This window comes from Meriones unguiculatus, chromosome 16, assembly GCF_030254825.1.
Source record: "Meriones unguiculatus strain TT.TT164.6M chromosome 16, Bangor_MerUng_6.1, whole genome shotgun sequence".
Lineage (NCBI taxonomy): Eukaryota > Metazoa > Chordata > Mammalia > Rodentia > Muridae > Meriones > Meriones unguiculatus.
This window is the reverse complement of record NC_083363.1, coordinates 47,486,084-47,509,812: the sequence shown is the minus strand read 5'-3', so window position 1 is coordinate 47,509,812 and position 23,729 is coordinate 47,486,084. Positions and strand designations below refer to the sequence as shown.

Below are 23,729 nucleotides of genomic sequence, written 5' to 3'. Positions count from 1 at the left end.
ATTCTCAAAAGTATAAGAATGTGAGCTATCAAAATGGCATGCCCACTCAGTTAAATTAGACGTTGGAGGTTTTAGCCACATTTTGCTCTACAAGATTCCAGCTTGTCTTGGAGACGAAAATCTTTACTTCAGTTACTTCAGTAAAGCACTAAGTGGGAGACTCATGGTCAAACGCTGCTGACAAGAGGTTCGGGGTTACCCTGTTCACTGTAACGAAGTTCTGAATGATTTCATGCACAGCTTGAGTAATCATGGAATAAGTGACTGGAGGAGGGGGTTGAGACACCCAAATATGCAAGATAGTTCCTTTGCTATACATATTATGTATTAGAATATATTATCCTACCCTGGTTCAGAAAGAATTATTTTTTAATAATACTCCTGGGCTTCTTTCTTGTGTACAATTTATTATGGAAGGGGTAGAAATGTATTCTGGTTTATTAATATCATTATATCATTTATTTGCTCAGTAATGGGACCAAAAAGATTCTCACCATTATTTTTCTTTTGAGATAGAATGTCATGTGTCCCAAACTAGCCTCAAGCTAACCATTTAAGCAACCATGACTTTGAATTCTGGGTCTTTCTGTTTTGAGTGATGGGTGAGATTCCAGGCATATGCCAGCATGCCCAACTTCTGCTCCAAATTTAGAATGTCAACACTGGCGGGTTAATATTAAAAAGCATATACTGTAGCTACATAAGATTATCAGTAATATCTTAAAAGCTTGTATTCTGGCTATACACAGGTGGCTTTTGTTTTAGCAACATTATAATGACTATGTCAAAGTGAGCTAAGACCATTTACTCTAAAGTGCTCCGTGCCCCCAAATAATTCTGAGCCATATGGCAGAAATTCGATACAGATGGCTAAACATGCATGTTAATTATTAATAGTAAAAACCAATACAGAGAGTTAGGCGTGACACACTGACCCCTCAGAACTATAAAAATGTGTGTGAAATTCTATCAAAATACCATCTTAGAATACTCAAAAGCAAGTAAGACAATAGCAAAGGTAAACGCAGGGAGAGAGACTCGTGTGGAATGTGCTGACCAGACACTGAGGCGGACACTTCCCACACCTTAGTTGATCTAACCTGAGAACATTCAGATAGTTCACCTGTGAGGGCTGTGGCCATGTTTAACTACTTTTTCTTTTTCCAAGCCGGCATACCACTTGGTTCGCATAGTCCTAATGGAAAGGTTAACTTGCTCAGTGTTACGATTCTCTTGCACAATTTTTGACAGTCTCATCTCTTGAATCATCATCTGCCTCGGGCTTTACTCACAGCTGCCTCTGGAAGACTGGTTTAGCTCTTCAACTCACCTTTCGAAATATCTCCGACACAGGTCACTCATTCTGTTTGTGCCTAATGAGTCATTTTCCTCTTCCCAGTCGACAGAGCAGGGTATCAAAGCCTCGTTTATCTTTCTGGGTGGATACAGCATCATTAAGCTTAAATATGCCCTTTGCCAACAACCTTGAGGGTTGGGTTTAGTTATTAACTTGCTGAGCCTCCACCCAGCTAACTATTCTAGGAAATAATTTGGTGAGTCAGGTGTTTTTATATTCATAGTTCAGCAACCAGTAATCTACCCTGGGTGCTGCAGCTGAAGGCTGAACATCCTGGAAAATCTGTCTTCAGGTTTCCAGTACTTCAAAAGCCGACCCCCTCCCCCAAAAGATGTATTGTTTGCCTGGGCACCATTGTTTTTGTGTTTCTCTTTTGTGCGGCCTTGCCCTGGTTGTTATAAAAGGTCACGTTTGCGGGCCTCGATCTTGATGAAGCTGGGAAGGCTTGGCACAGAGCCGCCTTCTGACTTTGAGAGTATTGAGGAAGGAAAGCCGAAGTAACAGTTGGGAATGAAACAGGCCTGAAAAATGAGCTGCTCCTCTGCTCCTGGTAGAGAAGCTGTGAACACCGCGACCGTGCGCCTCTCTGTCTAAAAGGCTTGACTCACTGGCTTGTTTTCTTCCTGGCAGCTGGTGGTGCGCGCATGCCAAGTGACAGACTTTCCATCACTCTGCTCCCACCAAATGTGCATGCAGAGAGGAACCTGGAAGAGGAGGGGGAGGGGGAGGGGAGAAACAGAAGGGGGTACCTCCCCCCTTTTCACAAGAGTTATCCTAACAGGGCTCCTCTGCTTGAGAGGTAAGGACTCTACTAATTTATAAAAACAGAAACATGGTTAAATTGCCCAAAGGTCAGGACATAAGGAAATTTATTTTAGGAAAAAAAAAAAAAAGTCCTCCTAAAACCAAACAATAGTTAATTTTCTCTTGAATTCTTTTAGCATGGTAAGTGTTAAGCCAAAGACAACTTGTGTGGTTTTGTGCGTGGTGATGCTCACAACATTTTTATAATGTTGCCAATATTTCATCATTTTCTAGCCAAGCTTTTAGACTGTGATTTTCCCAGAGCTGAAGAACTGAGCCAAAACTTAGATGGAGTCATTTGTTCTGAGGAATTATTAAAAGATGTTGCATGAAGAGACAAAGCTGCTGATAAGTATGTTATATTGCATACACGGTAAGTCTTTAAGATTTATTTATGTATGTGGGCATTTGCCTTCATGTGTGTATGTGGGTGCCAGGAACCAAACCCAGGTCCTCTCCAAGAGCAACAAATGCTCTCAAACTCAGAGCCAGCTCTCCAGCCCCATATAGTATTTTTTTTTTTCAAGAAAATTAGTACTATTAGCATATACCCTGCAGAGCAAACTTATAGACTGGTTTGGTTTGTGCATATAGACAACAACATACAGATGTCAATACTTCTTTTAACACAACTGTGTACCATTATTGAAACAAAAAACTACAAAAATTTCAAAAGCAATATTTCAAAACAGCGATAAATAAAAATTCCATCAAAACATGGCTAAAATTCATAATCTAAGCAGCATCAAGTTTCAGTGGCAAAGCAGTGAGTGATGTTACTGAAAGCCATAAGGAGGAAAAATAATATTTTCAGGTTGGACAAAGATGGTTTGGAGGGCTCTCACTGCACACACACACACACACACACACACACATATCACACATCCATATATGCATTTTCTATATATAAGAATGTATTCATTAAAACACAGATTGTTACCTGTGTAGAACTTTTGGCCATAATTCCTATTTTGATTATGCTCTTTATAAACATATGCTCTATGTCTGAACTAACAGATAGACATAAGAACAATTATGGTAGCATGGAAAAATAAAAAAAATGATTAGGAATATGTTGGTAAAGCAATCAATTATCTTATCTGCACCGTGATATAAAAACAAAAAAACACTTCCAAATTCATTTGACAAAGTTGGTACAAATCTGATACCAATCGATGGTAAATACAAGGAAAAGAAGGAAGATGACATGGGGATGGTGAGGAGGAGACTAAAAGCAGGACATATGGGTGTAATTGACATATAAAAGTCATGTACATATTAAGGGTATACAATATGATATTTTAACATATAATACAATGCTTACAGCTAAGTTAATAAACATGCCCAGCATTTCACATAGTAAATTTTGTATGTGATGAAAACGTTGAAGATGTAATCTCAGAAAGGCTTAAGCATATTAATTATTAATACCTGTAGTTACTACGGAACATTAGAACTCCAGGACTTACTCAGGAAAAGTAAAATGGAGAGATACATTTATGTGACACCAGTAAAGTTTCCTGTCTATACATTTTGATCTTGCTAACAGTGTTTATAGAATCACAGGAAAACAACAGAAATGAGTAGGAAAACACTTTTAAATGGGCAGCAAAATCATTACTGTTAATTCTTTTCTTTCTTTCCTATCTTTTCTTTCCTATCTATCTTTTCTTTCCTATCCTTCCTTCCTTCTTTCCTTCCTTCCTTCCTTCCTTCCTTCCTTCCTTCCTTTCTTTCTTCTTTCTTTCTCTCACTCCTTCCCTCCCTCCCCCCCTCCCTCTCTCTCTCTGGTAATGATACAAAAAAGAAACCCATCACCAATACTGTTTTTCCTTAACCTGCAAGTTAAGGAAGTTAAGCAAGTGCGTGGCAAATTTCCTCTTCAAGATGTTCCTCCAAACAGCATCACCCAAAGCTGATTATTTATTCCTGACCCAGCTTAGTCTAAATTGCCTTTTCTTTCAATTAGCTGAATAGCTTAGAAAAGTAATTTAAATAGGCTTTCAAGATGTAACTGAATTTTTAGTCAACAGCCATGCATACTGAACTTGACCAACATCATTTGATCATGGAAGCTAATCAGGGCTGGACCTGCTTAGTAGTTGGCTAGAAAAATATAAAAACTAGATTGACAGGCTGGAGAGATGGCTCAGCGGTTAGAAGCACTGGCTGCTCTTCCAGAGAACCGGAGTTCAACTCCCAGAACCTACATGGTAGCTCACGACTGTCTGTAACTCCAGTTCCAGGGGATCTGGCACTGGCATACATGCACGCAAAACACCACTGCATATGAAATGAAAAGAAACAAGTTTAAAAGAAAACTAGATTCATATTTTTCATGATACTGTATGTTTTTCTTTCTCTGCACCCTAGATAATAAATTCAGCAACTCATAATACATTTCAAAAATAGGAAACATAAGGATATACAGATTTGTAGTTGGCAATAAAGGACGTTAAGCCTAATGATAGCTTGAGTATAAACATGTGATTTTATTGTTGTGGCTTTTCTGGCTATTGTATTTATAGTGATGGCTCCAATGTAAAAACTAGGACTATAAAGAACTTTTCTTTTTTTAAAAATATTTTTATTTTTATGTACATTGGTATACATAATCTAAAGGTGTCGGATCTTCTGGAACTGGAGTTATAGGCAATGGTGAGCTGCCATGTGAGTGCTGGGAATTGAATCCAGGCTCTCTGTAAGAGCAGCCAGTGCTTTCGACCTCTGACCCATCATCTCTCTAGAACTTTTTCTAGAAGAACTTTTTTTCTAGAAGAACTTTTCTATACGAAATCATATTTGAATGTTTAATTTTGCATTCTGTACTGACACTGGGGATTAGAGCTGCATACATTTTTAAGGGACTTCCAGCAATAATTATATTGTCTTACAAACTCAATCTTTTGAGGGAAAGAAATATTCAGAAGCATGGGCCTTTTCTTTTGTAAAAAGGTCTTGGCAAGAATAAGCTTTCCAACACAACCACGAGGCAGCCTCTTATGGCATTCAGCATACAGAACAGAAAGTTGTAAACATTTTATAAAGTGGAGGATCTTCAGAAGACATTGCAGTCTTTTAAATTAAGTAATGAATTCACAAGTAACTGAAAAGAAGTTCACAACCTTAAAAAATTCTACAACTAAAAAAGGCAAGAACTATGAATTTTGATGTTAAGCAAATATGAAAACTGACACACATAAAAACAATAGTTTTATTTGATGCAGGTAAAAATTTTCTTTTATGCAAATTTTAATAATTAGTAAATTACTGTTTAAATAATAACTTATTTGTTACATGACTGGTTATTTTAGACAATATTAGAAAACAAATACTGTCATGCAACAAATAATTTAGTTGACAAATCTCTTATTTCCATTAATACTATGTTTTAAATCCCTTTCTCTATTCACTAGAGGTGCTATTTCTTTTTGTCCAAGTATGACTTTTCCTTGGAGTTGAAAGTCATTTTGAAATAGAGAAGTATTTGGAAACTGAAACAGGATATGGAATGAGATAGATGGGAAACACAGGAAAGCATCCAATACGACTGACAGATTCTAGGCTTGATAAGTGCGTCTGGAAAAGACACTGCCAGAACCTTGAAGACTGTGAGAAACAATCTCTGCAAAAAGGGAAAAGGGAAGTGGTAAGAGTTCTGTTTGAGCTATGGTGAGCAACAAGATTCATCACGCTACCTAAGAAAATCAGTCTGATGTGAACCAACCAAAGATACGTGGCCAGAACCGGCTAAAAGATCAGCACTTGAGATAAGGCATGAATTATTAGAAGAAGGTGATAGTTGCCCTTATGTGTTTTCTATCACAAAGCTAGTGATAATTAGCATATATATCATATTACCAAAAAAACCTAGTAAGCTTAAGGCATATAAAGAAGAGAATAATTCATGAAGTCCTGCCATTGCTGTCACTTGATACTAGATAATTATACTTTACAGGAGTGATTCAGAGGTATGGTGGTGGGAGGAATGTCTCCTGTCTGACAGATTCTGCCAAGCAAATGCTTTGTCACTTAGGAAACCCAAATAATCTGAGTTGCAACCTGCAAGTAACTGTTTGCACCTTTCACACTATACTGAAAAAGCTACTTTGCGGTTCAGTCAATTATGTAGTATCAGGAGTTTCTGGAAATATATTATTAAAGACTATGGCACATGTATTATAAAACTGCAGTTATTTTATATAGATTCAAATCGTCTCCTTTAATAATTCACTAAAATCTCCATTCAACAGCTAGATGAAAGCAGCGTTATCAGCTTAAAAAAATCCATTTATACACTTATTAATCTGTAGCTCAGGCTGGCCCCAGGGTGTCTAGTGCAGCAATTATAGGTGAGAACCTTGAAACACAGTTGAATACTTTCGTTTTAACTGGCAGGTTGGCATGGTCACTTGTCTTATCTCATGCTTTTCCTAGAAAGGCCACAGCCATGAAGCCATGAAATAACACCACAACGTTATGAAGTAATATATTTGCCCTTTGGGCTTGTAGCTGTTGTACCCATAAAGGAAGTGCTATGCTTAAACTTAGCTTTACTCAATCTCATATTTGCTGTTCTTTTTAACTTCTAAAGACAACCTAACCATTGTGTACTGTGGGCGCCCATCTTAGTGTCTATGACTCTGTCTATAGAACAAAAAAGTGATTGCACTGGAGGAGTCATTTATGGAATGTTAACAGGTTGGTTATCATAGCATAATTGATTCATTCCAATCTTGTTTAAAATTTGTTCAAAACCGAAGAAAAGGCAATGGTTTAAATCATATTTAACACTCGTTTTCAAAGGGCCTAAGGTACAAGGCAACATCACCACTGCCAAGTGAACAGAAAAGTTTCGTTCATCTTACTGTAGCAAAATACACATAGTATTTGCCATTTTAACTATTTTTAACTGCAGAGATGAACGGCCCCACGTTCACTCACATTGTATATAACCGTTCCCACTCTCCGTCTTCCCAATGCACTTTTAAATCACAAGCTGTGGTAAGTGTTACAGCTCTGAGGGGGATTTACAGCTGTTGAGGAAATTCTCAACTTTGCTTTAGTCACACGCAGTCGCTTTACGCTCTAATATAAACGTTCTGTTGCGACAGTGGGAAATAAGAGAATGAGGCTAATCAATGAAGGACTATTTTCCGTGGGCTCCTGTCAATGGAACATAAGATCTGAAGGCTTCTGTTTAGATGTCATCAACCAAGAAGCTAATGGATCAGCATGCTCGCACAGCCACACCACGAATGGACCCCCAGGGGCGACCCCCTTCAGCAGCTCCCTTGCCCAATTGCCCTAACAGAGGCGCAGGGGCCAGCTCCAGCCATGGCTGCAAGCAGAGAAGTGAAGGAGAAAGGATGACTTCCAGAGGAATCTCTACAGTCCTCAACCGTCCCCTGGGGCCTCTTCTGGCCTCCTTTAATTCCTGACCAGACCTCCACACCATTCCTCCCGCTCCCACCCGGCCCGGGCTCGCGCTCTTTATTGACGCAGGCCCTCCGTTCTCGCGGGATCTCGGGAACGCGAGCTGGGAAGGAAGGGAGAACAAATCTTCAAATCTGGGTTGGCGCCGGCCAGACCACAGCAGCTGGGGCTCCGTGGGGGCGGGGCGCGGAGCCCTTCGGGGGCGTGGCCTCGCCTCGGAGAGGGCGGGACGTTGCTGGAGGGGGGAGGGGAGAGCGCCAGGGGCGGGGCCGCGGGCCGGGACCTGTTGAACGCAGGTAGCGCTCCCTAGCCGCGCTCCCTCGGGACCGGGGCGACTGCGCATGCTCGCCGGCGGCGCTGGGCCGGGAGCCGAGCGCCCGTGACGAACCGACAGCCGGCTTGTGGTGGTTGCGGTTGCGGCGATGGCGATGTGAGTGGGCCCGGGGCGGGATGGTGCTGACCCGGGGGAGGACGCCTTCCAGCCGGACGCGGGGCTCCTCCTCCGCCGCACGGGCGCGAGCCGAGGCCGCGAGGCCGGAGAGGTGAGCCCCCCGCCGCCCGCGCGCCACTCCCGCTCGGCCCCGGGACCCCGGCCGGGTCCGGATCGGCAGCGGCCTCCTGGCCTCGGCCGCCTCTCTCGCCCCGGCCTCGGCCGGCTGCCCGGCGGTCGGAGCCGGGTCCTGGGCCTGCCTGAAGGTCGGCAGGGACGCGAGGGGCGCGGCGCGCGGCGGGGGCTCCCGGCCGGCCCTCCCCGCACCTCGCGCCCGCCGGCCCGCCCGCCCTCCGGCCCGCTCCGTCGCCGCCGCCCGGCCCCTCGACCCTCCGTCGCTCGCACCCGCGCGCCGCGGTGGCCCCCGTGGTCCCCCTGGGTCGGTCCTGCTCTGCGCAGTTTGCTTCCCCCGACCGTGCATCTCCAGTCGCAAACCTCTTGGTCGCCGCTGACCGGTTTTCCTCAGTGTTGACATTAATTCCCCCCTTTGGTACTTCATCCCAGTTCTTTTGTTAGTTGTTGACTTATGGGAGGCTGGGTGTTTGGCTTTTTGCTTGTTTTGTTGTTGCGCTTAAACATCCTTTTGCACTAGTGGTCTTCCTGCGTTCCACCTTGCCTTTAGAGACCCTCACTCTCTTACCTCTCTTTTGGTACCCTGCTTCATTACTTTCTGTCCAGTGGCTCCTATCCTCAGTACTGAACCGATTTCTATTCTCTAATGTTGGTTTTTCATTCTTTCTTTCTTTTTCATCCATAAAACTCATTTTTCCCGTTTGTATGGAACCTCTTCATTCAGTGCATTTGTTTTACTTTTTATTACATTCCTAACGACTTGTAACATGCTCTCATCTCTCCTGCTTTCTACGAAAGTATCCCTACTACTGCCCAGTATCCCTAGTGCAGTTTCCACATCGATCAGTCTATTCATCTTTCTTCACCAGAAATTTATCATCTAAAGAATGGCACTTCATTTTATCGAATCTTTAAAAATTATTATATAGACCAGTCATGTTGTGAGAAGCAGTCTGGCTATTTATAAAGAGTTAAGATTTGCCAAAAGTTGATGCTCCAGTAAGTAATAGTTGTCCAGGAAGAAATCTAAAATGAGGTCTAACAAAAATTATTATATAAAATGTATCGATTTGGTGTTTTACACTCAGGATTACAGTTGTTTGCATCATTTGAGTCTGTTCTCTTTAATAAATGCATACAGTTTCTGCTAACAAGAATAGGAAACTGCTCACTGAGAAGGAACAAAGGAGCATAGAGGTATTAGTTTTTTGAATTGGGCAAAAGAACTTAATAAGTACATTTGGGAGCTTTTCTTCCCTTCATTTCTATCTAGGTCTAATTTAAATGAAACTCCTGTTTCTCTGTTAATAAAGGTGTAGCATCATCTTCAGGAGGCATCTGCTGAGACACTTGTTTTCAGTAAAGTTTGCCTTTTTTCTAGGGTTGAAGACCAGCTGGAATATGTATTTCATTCTGGAATCTCCCACAAACAACCTACAAACAATATGTTCTTCCTAATGTTATCTATGCCAGGTAGGAATTACATTTTTCTATTTCCATGTTAAAAGGAAAAATACCAAGGCAGAGAAAAAAGGTTTCTTGTTCAAAGTGACTTACAAGTGAAGAGTAGAAGGTGTTATTAAACCACATTTCTCTTAGAAGAGCTAGCAATGCCCAGCTCAGATGAAGTGAATAATTCTTTTTACATTTTACATTTTAAATGCTTTCTCAAATGCAAAGAAATCATGCTGTTTCTCAAAGATGCCTGTTCTTCTTCAAAAGCAGGTTTTTATTTGTAGGGAAATGTCCATTAGGAAGTCACCATCTACAAATTCTTAGTATTATAGTGAGCTACTGTTACTTGAAATGAAATGAGGAGTCTTTGCTATTCAGCAGGCACAGGACTAAATGTCAAGAGATTTGAACCCACAGAATAACTCAGTGGTGGTTTGAAGAAGCCACTTAACATCTACCTCAGTGTCTCCACTGAGTAATAATGCTGGCAACCCAGTAATCTGTCTGTAGTCACCACTCATCATTCAAACATGCTTATGGACACCACAGACAGAAATTACTGTGTAAATACATAATTTTTGTTTGTTTAATTATAGGCAATAAAGTCAAATACTTACACATCCCTTAAGAACAAGCTAAACAGTTTGATATCTTTTTAAAATTTCTTTTTTTTTACAGAATATATCTAGAATACTAGTGCTCCATGGACCAGCTTAAGTTAGTTAATGTTCAGACACAGTGAGCAGGCATTGGCTCATACAGTATGTAAAACGGATGAGTTGTTTGCCAGGAGTTGATACTGAAAGGAACTGTAAGAGTCCTATCTTTAGTGACTCCCTAGTTTCTGTTGTCTTTATGTCCACATTAATTTCTGTAAACTGTAGCCCCTTGAGACTTATGGGCCACGAGAGATTGTTTAGGGATTATAAAAGGCAAGGATTCCCTTTGCTTTGTGGTCTTTCTGAGTGTTTATTTAAGTAAGCAAGTGGAGCTAGAGCTTAGACATTTAGGGTGGAGATTGAGCATAGACATTTAAGGTGAGTAGGGTTGGTTTGTTTTGAGTGTCAGGAAGAAGGGATGACTAGGAACCAGATGCTGTGATAGAGAGCATTCTTAATGGATCCAGAGGTTTTCACAAAAAGTTACAAGGCACATGGTAGGCGTGCATGTTCTCCGAAGTTTAGTGAGGCGCCTCCACAGTGGTTGTATATTTGAAGGTTTGGCAGTTTTTAACATGCACCGGCATGCTTAGTCATCAAGGGCATGCTAGATATAAAAATTAACCTCTTTAATAGAAATATAAAGGTGCCAGGATTACTGTGCCATTAAAGTATATCTCCTACTTAGATAACCTCTTATATAGTTCTTGTTTTTATGAGGTCAACTTTGTGAATACTCTCTCAACCAAGAAGCGGTTCTGAGAAAATTATAGTGTATAATTCCTTTTATGGAGTTACATTACACCAGTCAGAACACAGAAAGTTTCTTAAGTATCTTGTAAATATAGTCTAGGTTTGACCAAATATAGTTGGTTCTTAATAGGCATCTAGAACATTTATGTTAAGTTTCACTCACATGTCTTTTAGCATCAGTTAATTTAGTCTGACCTAAAGTTGGTATTCCTTTATTGAATACCCTTGAGGTTGCCCTGTAGAATGCAAGCACATCATTCATAATTGCTTTTAGAAAAGTGGTGACTGTCACATGTGATCATTGATGTGTTCAAGCTGCCAGTAAGTTATAACTTGGAAATGCTGCTTCCCCCTCATGTACAAGTAACACAGTTAGGGATTATCACTATGACAGTGTAAGACCACCGAAGCCTGTGTACTCCCAACTATTACTTTTGTCTTTTGGAATTGAGAGCTCCAGATTTTCAGACTCTTCTCATCCTTGCTCAGCTTTACGACATAAAAGTATTCTCCTGTTCAGTTGGACAAGGATATAATGCAGGCTTTCACCAGCTCCTTCAAGTTAAGTCCGTTGCCACTTATAGTGGCAAGCTTCATTGCCACTATATAGTAATGTAATGCTTGTAGAAGAGTTTTGAAATAGCCCTCATAAAATCATTCTCCATTGTAATCTTTTGTGTTATAAATGAAGCTTTTTTTCAGGTTGTACACTTGAAAAATATAATTATAACTAGTTTTATTTGATCTGTATTTGGAATAGATATTTTCTTGAATAGATTAATATTTAAAGATTATAATAAAAATCATACTGTCAGCTATTTATTGAGCATCGTGCACCAAATACTGTGTTTAGTGCTTTTGTGTATATTACCTTTTAAGCATTATTTTTTTCAGATAGGAATCGTAAAATTAATTCCATTTGAGAAAACAGGTTTAAGTCTGAATTAGAATCCAGGTCTGATATCAGAGTTGCTGGTAAAATTACAACTACAAGGAAGCATAGGATGTCAAGAAAACAGTATTTCTTAAAATATTTTTCTAGAAAGTTGTGGTTCTTTTTACTCTGCTTTTGAGTCTTGTTTTTGGTTGAGATAAGGAAAAAAATTCAAGCACTATTGAGCAGATCCTTGAACTAGACATTAGAGGATCACTGTGGTTTGGTAGGCTTTTGCAACTTTGGCCCTTCTGAAGTCTTTAAAAGTTTATAATAGAGTAACATGTTCAAAAGCAATCTATCCTGTGGTGTTGGCAGGATTGTTTTTACATTAATGTATCCTTAAGTTTCTATGAACTGCTTTTAATAAATCCAGTATTCCTTTTGTCCAAATAAAATGGAGGTAGGGTTTTTCCATTGTCACATGAAAAGTTCTTTGTTTATTCCATTTTCATGTATAGAAGAAAACATGGAGAAACTCTCAGGGTAACTAATGCTTCCTACTGTATTGTTTGCTTTAACTGACACAGTTTTCTAATATCAACAGTGTTCCTTTTGTTGATTTTTTTAAAGAGTACCTACTGAATAGAAATGTCAGTTCTAATATTAGTAATAATGCATGTCATTTTTAATAGTCAGCTGTTTAAACACAAGCTTTAAAGAAACCAGAAAAGACAGTCTCTTCAGAGTATGCTTTTGTTTGTATGGGTATGAGAGCTTTTAAGGATATCATAGGAAATACTGTTGATTACATGGGAGACTGAATATAGTAAATTTAGTAAGTGTAATTTTTACCGTTAGTGTTGCAATCTGATTTTTCCTCTGGTGGGCATATTTACCTATGGTTTTATGATCACTATTTCTTACAACAGTGCTGGTGTGCATTTTAGAGTATTTTACGGACAGGCACTGGGGCTGAACACATTTTAGTTCTTTGGGTTTTTTTTTTAATTATATCCTTTCTATGTAACCTTGGAATAGTTACACAGACATTTTGTGAACCTATGTGTAACTGGAAATGTTAATTTCCAGACTTAACAGGAAAAATAAGTCAAATAGCATAATTAAAGGCACCAGTGTAGGGTTAGCTGCACCAAACTGTAAGTTCCTATATTTGCTTTTATTTTATTTTGCTGTTTGGTCTATATTTGGTGTCACCGGTAGAGAACAAAGCTTTCCAGAAACACATGTCTGTCAAGTTACTCTTCCCTTTCCTTTCAAAGGTCTGTTCTCCCTCCTCCCCAAAGAAGAGAGTCTAATTTTCTATTTTTAAATTTTCTGTAATTCATGCAATGTGCAAATAGCTGCTAAAAATGTTAATTCAAAGTTTACTTTGATAAATGAGGAATGCCAGCAAAAATTTCTAGATATATGTTTTTCCTTGCCTAAAGTGTCCACTTGATTGTAACAACTCCCATAAGCTGGCGTTGTGAGTCACTCTTTTTAATGAGTGGCATTACTACAGAGAGTTATGTCCACGCAAATGATTCTAGTCTGAGTGGTGGTGATCCTTAGAGGCTGGTGCTTGCCAGGTGGCTGGGCCGTTTAAAGCAGGCTCTGACTCAGTTCAAGCATGGTTAGCACCTGCAAGAAGCTTGCAATGATGGGTAGGGTATCATGGCCTCACCCGACCAGAAAACGAACTGCATAAAAACCCAAGAAATAAGACTTGCTCATATATTCAGAATTAGCCAGCGAGTGCATGCTTAATCACATGACCAGAATTTACACCTGATGGCAGATGTCAGCAGCTGATCGTTTTTCAGTGTATGTGCTGTGGTGTAGGACTTGGTCGAGATTAGCTCAAAACATCTATGTAAATTTAGAGTTCTAAATTTAGGTTGAAACTTAGGAAAGCTAAGCATTCCTTCCAGCAGGGAGACCATCTTCCCATTGGTTGGTGGGCTGCAAACAGGATTCTTAAAAACCACTTAGTGTTGCTCACAAGAAAACAGCATTCTGAAGACCTCTAGGGTTCCTCCTATTTAAGGCTTTCCAGTTATTTCTTTTGAGAAACCCAAGGAAACTGACATGAATTTTATTTTCACCACTATTAGATGCATTGAGGTAACCCATTCTAGCCTCATTAGAAAATGTCTCTATCATATTTCTAATTAACATACTTAACTTTAACTGTGTGTTTTAGCTATTCTTCCTGTTGTTGGTTACAGTTCCCAAATGTCAGTCTCAGTTCCCAGTTGTTTAGGAGAATGTGAGTGACTCTGCTGTCCCTTCATTTAATGTCAGTTTCCATGTCTGTCTTAATATGAGCCTCTCACTCCAGTGAGTATGAACTTCTGATAACAGTGGAGCTCCTGAAAAGCAAGCTTAACTATGGTAGATAGTATTTAGCTGGAAAAATAATGAACTTTTTCACAGTACTGGAATAAAAAGTAATCCTTGTTTTATGAGAAAATGACACATTACTTGCTAACAAGGAGCCTTTCAAGGAGTTTTTCTAAAAAAATCTTTTCTGTGGGTGGTATCATTATTTAGACTATCACTATTACAGGTTCTGATCCCATTTGTCTTATAGTGTCTAAGTTACAAGTAGAATTACCAGCAGAAACCTGCACTATTTAGTGGTATGTGGCTCTGTATCTTGGGGCTGACAAGGAGTATTGCATCTCTAATTTGTTCAACTCCTTTTCCATCTTCCTCAGTAAACAGAGCATCCCTTAGGGTGGCTAGGATCCCACAATGGAAGAGTTGCAGCTGCTTCTTGATTTCTGTGAGCAATTAATTTCTGTGGTCTCCAGTCCATCTTGAGGGAACTCTGAGCTTTGCCTTGGAGTTTCAAGTGCTTCCACATCTGTGGGGAGTGTCGAGATAAGCCTTCTGGAGGGATATAGGAAATGGCGAGTGAAGCATCAGTGACCCCAACTCCTCGAAAGGTCCTGGTCCACCACACACAGTGTTGATCCACTAGGGACTCCTAGCCCACTAGTGAAGTCTCAAAATGGATCCAAGGGTAGGGCCGTGACTGCTTCCCCCTTGACTTAAGTCTAAGGTGACCTTGTCCCCTCCCTGCAATATTTCTTTATAGTTGTACCATCCTGATTGATTTTTATTTGTGCTTGAGACTAGCATGGGGTGGTCTGATTGGCCTTTCAGTCGTTCAAAGGCTTTTACATTGGACAATAAAGTTAGAGCTGCACCTTGAGTCTAGTCTCCGGAACCTGATTCCTGGGATTCTGCATGGGCTCTGTTGCCACTCACCAGCCTTCCCTCACACATACCCATAGTACTCCAAAACACTAATGTCTGCTGAGTTGAGAGTATTTTAGGATCAGTGTGGATGATGTAGGAACATTTCGTGCAGTTTCCTAACGTCCATCCCTTGGCAGTAACTTGGTGCTAATAGCTGTCTCAACTGCTCTGATGGGAAGTTGGTATCTTGATTTCTTAAAAGCTGTGCATGGCAGTACTATGTATTCCTTTGGTACTACTTCTGGGTTATTTTGTGTACACACTGTAGCCACGTAAAGACACAGCTTCATAGGAGTGACTGATAAACAGTTTTGAGGACATGTCAAAAGTTTAAAGTTTAAAGAGGACATGTTTAAAGTTTTCTAGTAAGCTTGTACTGTAAACACAAGTGAAATTAGAATGGCTGGTAAGATGGCTCAACACATGAAGACACGTGCTCTCAGTCTGATGACCTGAAATCCACACAGCAGAAGGAGTGAATTTATTCCTGCAAGTTGTAATCTATCCTCCTCATGTGTGCCATCACTGTGTGCCCTGCATGTTAAATACATAAAAATGCTAAAGAAAGTGGGGGAAAACAGGTACAATTAATTCTAGTCCAAAATATTACTTGAGATACGCCAGTATATAAGTTCTGTAGAGATGGCTTGGTGGTGGTTAAGAATACTTGCTACTTTTGCAGAGAACTAGTGTTCGGTTGTCAGCACCCATAACAGGCAGCTCACAGCCACCAGGGAGTCTGGCCCCTGTGTGTACCCCTATGCAAGTACCCACATATACACATAAATCAAAAGTTTTCAATGTTTTTAAAAGACATATTGTTCTGAGTAGTTTTAGGTCAACTTGACACAAGCTGCAGTTACCTGAAAAGAGGAAACCTAAACTGAGAAAACACCTTCAAAAGATCTAGCCATAGGGAATTTCTGAATTAGCAATTCATGGGGGAGGAACCAGCCCATTGTGGATGGGCCCATCCCTGGGCTGGTGGTCCTGAGTTCTGTATGAAAGCAGGCTGAATGATCCATGAGAAGCAAGCCAATAAGCAGCACCCCTCCATGGTGATGTACCAAGTCCTGCCTCAGTTTCTGTTCTGTGTGAGTTCCAACTTCTTTCGATGATGAACAGTGATATGGAGGTGTAAACCAAGTAAATCCTTTCCTCTCCAACTTGCTTTTTGGTCATTGAAACTCTAATTAAGACACTGTATCAATACAAAATGCGATATTTACATGATTTTTATATTGTCTTCAAAATTCACTATATGCATCATGAAGCTACAGCATATTTTAGCATTCTTTTGTTTTTGGAAAAAGAGCTCACTGTACAGCCCTGGCTAGCCTGGAACTATCTATGTAAACCAGGCTGGCCCCAAACTCACAGAGATCTCCTGCCTCTGCCTCCAAGTGATAGAATTAAAGGTGTATACTACCATGCCAGGCCTAATATTTTTAATATTCTACATATAATGTTTAAAATATTAGGACTGTAAATTAAGAAATTATTTTTTTCCGTCATACTAAGGCACTGTTTTGTTGTGGTCTTCATGTTGGACACATTTCAGAAAGAACAAAAATGACTTTTAGATTTATCACTGGGTTTTTTTTTTTTTTCTTTGAAAAAAATTAACTTTTCCTGAGATATTACAAGGAATTTTTTTTTTCTCCCTGCTTATCAGCTTCGCTTGGGAGACTTGGGGTCATCCTTTCTAATCTCCATAGGGGCTTTTCAGCATGGATTTCTCACTGAGCATCAGAGTCATCTCCTTGTTTGGACTGGGATTTACTATAGATTGCTTAGCCGACTTAGGAAATGTTGCAGAATGGATTCCTGTTTGATTGGTCTCTAGATTATTGAGTTTTACATTCTGTTTTGCCATTGCTAGAAGAGTAAACCATTCGGTCTCAGATAAGTCAGCTGATTCTGATAATGTCACAGGGAGGGTTGAATCGATGGGCTCTGAGCCAGCCCTAGGCTGTGACTTCAGGAAGATACTTGAACTGAAGAACACTCTATGCGTAATTGTGGTAAAAGGAAAGAAGTCCTTTCTGACAATTTCGTTACTTAAGAAAGGACAGACAAGGACTTGTGAGTAGTGTAAAAATCTGTACAAATTAGAAATCCATAGAATGAATTTGCACTTCTTGAATTTGGTTTGCAATGCACAATTTTTGGTCTTTTTATCTTTATTTTTATTTTTTATGAGTTGACAGCATTTAAAAATAAGATTTCACCTTTAGGAGAAAAAAAATAGCTTCCCACTTCCTCTTGAGAATAAGCCATCAGTAATGGACACCAAGAATGGACTGGAGATCACAAAAATGTTTGAATCCTCTTGCAGAGAGCCAGGAAGGATGGAGCCAGGTGGCATTTGCTTAGCATTTCATAGACCGGGGGTAAAGACTAGTTTGTGTCAAGAGAAAATACTCTGAAAATACTAAATTTTTCCTTCTTCTTTCACACTTGTAACTTTTCCTTAAGTTCTTCGGTAAAGGTAAAAAGACTGTGCTTTTGAGGGTGACAGTGTAAGTCGGAGTGATTTCTAAGCATCATGTACACACTTGTACGCATATATATGCATTTTAAAGGTTGCTCAATGAAAAGGAAAGGATTTAAGAAAAGGAGGCCACACAATATAGCAAAAAGCACAGCAAAGTATAGGAACTGGAGTAGAGGGAACTTCTGAACATACACTAATAAGGGAACTTATTCATCAGTGCCTGTTTTCAGCATACCCATTTCATAAGTCCTTTCTCCAGATTGGTTTATTTTAAATAGAAAAATAATAATTTCTATTTTTGGAATATTTGATGTTAATATCTTAAATGTTCCCTAAAATTACATTTGAGTGCCTTCTATGTGTATGAACCAGTAAACAGAGTAACCAAAATTCCCTTTTTTACAGAGGTTCGTGTTTTAGATGTAATAAAGGATAAGAAGGCTGGATTTGGCAGCTCATGCTTACAATTGAGTTGTTTGGAGGAAGAAGTAGAAAAAAATGGGAATTCAAGACCGGCCTGGGCTATAATACTGACACAGTTTTATTTAAAAAAAAGTAGTGGGTCAAGTTTTCAATATTTTAAAGGGATATAAGTGCTTAGGAACCAAGTAGGGTGTGGCAGAAACAGAGTTCTCCCTGTAGATAATGTGGCCAGGGAGGCCTAATTGAGAAGCTGATATTTGAGTCTAGCCTAAGCGAAGTCATGTACATAAATGGATGGAAGAGTGCTCCAGAGAAAAGTGAACACAAAGATTTTGGGGCCATCTAGTGTGCTTGAGAAATAGACAGGAATGAAGTATGGCTGGAGTGGGCAGACTGCTAAGAGATGAGGTCAGAGATACTGTGAAAGAACCACATGCAAGGGTATAAATTAAATGCATTTACAGTATCAGACTCATAAGACGAAAGGACTGAGCAATGTCTAAGCAGCTAAGGCACTCTGGAATCCAGAATCCTTCCCTTCTTTTGCCAGTCTTTAAAGAGTTTTATCTTAATCTTTGTGATCAAAACTAGATCACTGTCAAGAAAGTATTCCTGCCTAGACAAGTGAAAGAAGGTGAAGTTCAGGGCAAATGATTTTCTTTTAAACAAGTTAGTTGCACGCTTCACTTCAGTTTATATTCTGTGAGTACAGTGAGTTGGCCATGTCCCAACTCACTGTACTCACGGAATACAGGATAACTTGGCATCAAGAGAGATTGAGAAAGAGTCTCGGGCTGGGTGACTGTTTGGCTTAGAAAGGAGAAAAGAAATGACATGCAGTGTCTGCTGCTCTAGCCATCCAGGAATCCATGCATAACCTGTCAAAATCCCATGACCTCCCTTCCTATAAAGAAAAAAAAAATGAAACAACAACAAAATCCCAAAATAAATAAGAGCCTTCTATGTATTACTGGGCGATCTGCAAGTCCAGCTACCTGGAAGTAAAACACCTTTCTGCTCCACCCCCATCCTTCCTAGACTTGCCAGGATTTTATAATAAAATTAGAAACAGAGTAGTAAAAAGTCTCTCATTTGGGAAAACAAACAGGAAACACTTTCTAGCTGAGAGAAATGCTGGACTGGAATGATGAAGATACTGTGTCCTGGCAATGGAGGAATCCTGCAGTTGTGATTTCTGCCATGAATACCTATGTTCATTGCATTAGGTGCCCTATACTTGCTTTCTGGATACTTCTTTCTTATGTTAACCTCCATGGAGACACAGTAAAGCTCACGCTGAAAGCGTCTCTGCTTTGGAAAATACAGTTTTCATAGCCGTCTATAACTTCCTGCTCTTGCAGATTGTGTAGCTTGCAAGTTACAAAGTCACAGGCTTGCAGGTTATTTCTTTGACAAATACTGTTCTGTAACAGCAACAACAACAAAAACCCATAGTAGGATTTTTATGACTTTTTTCTATTCTATTTTCTGCGACAGTGACTCAGTAAACTTCTTTTGTGGATGTGGTTCATATGTTTGCCCTTTCTCTCTATACACCTACTTTGTTTTAATAGCCTTATTCAAGTGAGATCCAGCTTTTATCTCTCATTTTAGTGACCATTGTTTTTAAACCACAAGTAATAACAGGCATTTGTAGGAAGCCTACACCCTTAAACTAATCTTAACTTGTTTTGTCAAAAATGGTTAAAGTTCCTTTGAGAGAGGTACTGACCCTCCTTCAGTATGTGGGAGTACTTGGCTGCGCGTCCCCAGTTTCTGCCCTTTCATTTCCTTTCATCTTTGCTTACTAACTAGCCAAATTAAACACCCAAAGAGTCACCAACACAACAAGTGTTGTGATTCTTTTCAGCTACTTTTCTGAGGCTCTGCGTTTAGAGGGAAACCTAATTCTGGAGGTTATTGTAGACATTTTTATCAGTTCTTTTGCCCTATGTAAGTAGGAGACTTTATCAGTATTTTAGTAGTATGTGTCCTTGTTGCCTGGTAATTATTAAGCTAATGCCATGTATTTTAGGATTTTGTTGCAAGTGTACCCTATTTCTGGTAATTATTGGTTCCTATGTTTTGGGGGTCTAAATATGCTTCCCATATTAAATTATTTTTTAAAGATTTATTTCTTTATTGTGTATCAGTGTTTTGCCCATATAGACGTCTGTGTGAGCAGGAGTTACAGACAGTTGTTATCTGCCGTGTGGGTGCTGGGACTTGAACTCAGGTCCTCTGGAAGAACAGCCAATCCTCCTAACTACCGAGCTGTCCCTCCAGCCTCATATGAAATTCTGTACATAAGAAAAGCCCAATTATTATGACCAGATCCCAAAATGAAAGGAGCTTAAACTAGATTAAAGTTTCTCTCATCCCTGTAATAGGCCTACCACTGTTTGATGTGCAATTAGTGTTGTCTAGGTACCTTAAAGGGGATGAAGATAGAAGGACGATAGCATCTTGGAACCAATGTCCTAAAGACTAAATGTGACTCTGGCACTATACTCTATGTGCTTGATGCTTTTAGTGTGATTGCTGAGCCCACTGGCATCCAGAACTGACCTAACTTCTGTGAAGTGGGAGGATCTCTTACCTAAAGATACATTGATTTAATCTACATTAATCTTTATTGTAATTGATGAGATTACTTAAGTAGCAGTCTTAGGACTTGGCACAGTCTATACCATCGTGACAGAATGAAAAAAAAGTGAAGGATGAACATGAGCCTCACTTCAGTGTTTTTGGACCCTAACACAGTTAATAGTAACGTCAGCAGTTTTTTCATCTATATGCTTGAAATGTTAGAAAGGCATAGTTGGGCAGCCTTTTGTCATTATTTTAAATAGTATATTCTCTTCACACGTCTGTACAAAATATGTGAAATTAAAAAATTATTACTTCGTTATTTTAAATGAAGAGTTCTCTATCTTAGAAATTAATGACAGGTCTCTAATGTATTCACTGAGAAGTGTTTTCTGAGCCACTGAATTAAGAAAGTACCCTATATGGTACTGTGTAATCTATGTTATTTGAGTCCTTAATAGAAATACATAATAGTTAGTGATAAAGTTTTAATGTATTCCTAGGCTTTAAGGAGTATGTAAGTCCTGTGTAAATTGTGAGTATTAAGTAATGAAACATAGGTTCTTTTTTTTTTGAAACATAGGTACTTTTAAGATAGACTTTGTATCTATAATTTTCAGATTTTATTGTTTCTTTCTCATAGGGGGAACAATATATTTTTAACAACAAGAACCAGTAACTGGAAATACAAGATTGGTTATTTAATAATATAAAATGAAGATTTGATCAGCAGAGGTAAGCATATGGCATTTCTTTTTCACTTATTTCCTTATAGGTTGGAATACTTGCTAAATTCAGAGAAGTACTTCAAGAGCTGTGAAGGCTTGGAGATTTTCCTGTGCTTGCATGCTAAGCTAATGAGTTGCTTGCCATGGTGCCATAGGTTGACAGAAGACATTGGTCTCACCAGTCAAAGACAAAGATTGTTTATACTCACAGCAGTGATAGTGCCAGATGACATCTACACAGGAGTAAATGATATTACACGAGAGGAACCCTGAGACTTTGATAATGGACAGTGGATCCATTTCTGCTTTGGAAGGCTTTACTTTGTAGAATAGTATGCAGATCTGTCCTTTGTTCTCATGTAAGACACTGTCTCTGGCTTTTAAGATGTATGCAGGTGTCCTGGGATACATAGCCTGGAACAGAGGCTGTCAGTACTCCTGTGTTAAGAGGTGCCGAGGTACCAGAAATCAGTGGAGACTCGCTCCAAACCTTTATTTTCTCTAAATTGCTTTTTAAAATATGAGTTCTTGGTAAGGATGTTTGTTATTTTGGGGGATAGTGAAGATAGAAGCCACTGAAACAATAACACTAAATGGCTCTTTAACATGCTCACAGTGTAATAGTTACAGTTAAAATAATGTCATTTACACTTATTGGCTTAAATATTTATCAGAAAATTATCTGAAATAAGCAGATTAGAAAATATGCATGTCCAGACACAAATTTTATAAAAATTGTACTAACACAAAACCATATATTTTAAGATGTGACTCTTTTCATTTTCACTTGCCTGTGCACTTTTTGTCTTAATGTCTGTGAAAATGAAATTTTAGCCTTTTATATGAAAGGGATTTTTTAAATTCAAAAATGCTTTGTTCTTTAAGAAATACTTCTTCACTTAACAAAAAAAAATTATTTGTGTATTATCATATGGATGTCATCAGGGGAAACAGATGTTAGAAAAGCTTCAAACCCAATGAGTTTTAGGTAGTAAAGGTAGTTCTGCTGTTTGCTAGTCTTTGGATTCTGGTACTACTTAGTTGGATTAAGTTAAGTTAGGCTTATAAATTGCCATTTCTGTTGTGTTTCTCATGACTCCCCCTTTTTTAACTAGGGTGCTATTACCAGAATTGTCCTCTGGGTATAAATTAAAAATGACTGAAGTTCAAGCAATGGTAGAATTCTCCGTGGAGCTAAACAAGTTCTACAATGTGGATTTATTCCAAAGAGGGTATGCATTTTATATTTATAGTAAGAATTTAATTGCAGGTTTTGTTCCAGCATATACATAATTAAACAATGAGCTGTATTCAGGTGATTATGCCCTTTAAGTAATTTCATATAACTAGATATTTGGGTATTATATATATGGGTGTAGTGATAATGCTGAATATATTTAATATGTATTTGTGACTTTGTATTGATCATGGAGAGTATGCTTTAATGAAAATGTTATCATTTTTACTGTTTAAAAGTATAGTGTATAATAGAGGAAAGTTATTTACAAAGAAGCAGCTAAGTAGTAATACAAAGCCTATATGATGAAGCTTCAGTAGCTATAGGAAAGTCTGTAGAAATCAAGCAGGGCATTTTTCTGAGTGTGTACATTAGCAAAGTCATTACAGTGATACTAGCAGCGACAGGAAAACACAGCCCACCACTGTTGTGCAGCCTCAGCAGTTTCCTTCCCGACTTAGAGATCTCCATTCAGGGAAAGCCAGTTCTTCTATGCTTTGCAGAAAGGTTTTCCTTAGTGAGCCAGCGTAAAGCAGTTATTTACAAAGGTTAATAAGACAAAGGAGAATGTACTCTCAAGAGTTGGCATTTTGTAATTAATAAAAATAATTTAAAAACAAAAAATAAGAAAAAAAGGGAGGGAGCTACAGGGAGATACAAAAAAGTGAATAAACTGTAATTAATGAAAATAAAAATAATTTAAAAAACCGAAGAGTTGGCATTTAAGAAAAATAATTGTTTAGGAAAACTGCAGTCCATATCCAGGTCATGAATGTGAACTTCTCAAAAGAAAGCCTCGTTTCAGTGTCGTTACAGGCCTGTCTCTAGGATTGTTTCTCAGTTACATGTGGAAAGCACATAATTGACAACATGGTTTAAAGATTAAGCAAGGCTTAAATTTTAAGTTAAACATTTAGGAAAATTATATGAGCTCACTTACCTTTCTGTTTACAAAAATTTCTTCTTGTAAATGAAAATTTAAGAAGGTTTTTGGGTGCTTTGTTTAGGTTTAGTGGTGTGAAAGAAATATTAAGACAGTGAACTTCAGAATTACAAAGACCCTTGCCCTAAATAATCATAGTTTA

General features: G+C 39.0%; 1 protein-coding gene across 7 annotated transcripts in view; it reads left to right on the top strand.

Annotated features, from left to right (window-relative positions):
- The first annotated feature begins 7,863 nt into the window (after positions 1–7,863).
- The window catches only part of Fam135a (family with sequence similarity 135 member A), an 85,010-nt gene continuing 69,144 nt past the window's right edge, over positions 7,864–23,729 (top strand). For 2 of the 7 annotated variants that reach the window (XM_021649108.2, XM_021649105.2), the window contains exons 1-4: positions 7,864–8,027; positions 9,541–9,632; positions 21,323–21,414; positions 22,523–22,639. In XM_021649108.2, coding sequence (XP_021504783.1) covers positions 22,563–22,639 — 77 coding nt within the window. In that variant the 5' untranslated portion in view covers positions 7,864–8,027; positions 9,541–9,632; positions 21,323–21,414; positions 22,523–22,562. Of the gene's footprint in view, positions 8,140–8,429; positions 8,578–9,540; positions 9,633–21,322; positions 21,415–22,522; positions 22,640–23,729 lie in introns of those variants that run through there. The other 5 variants (XM_021649110.2, XM_021649109.2, XM_021649106.2 and 2 more) reach the window with 4 other exon arrangements.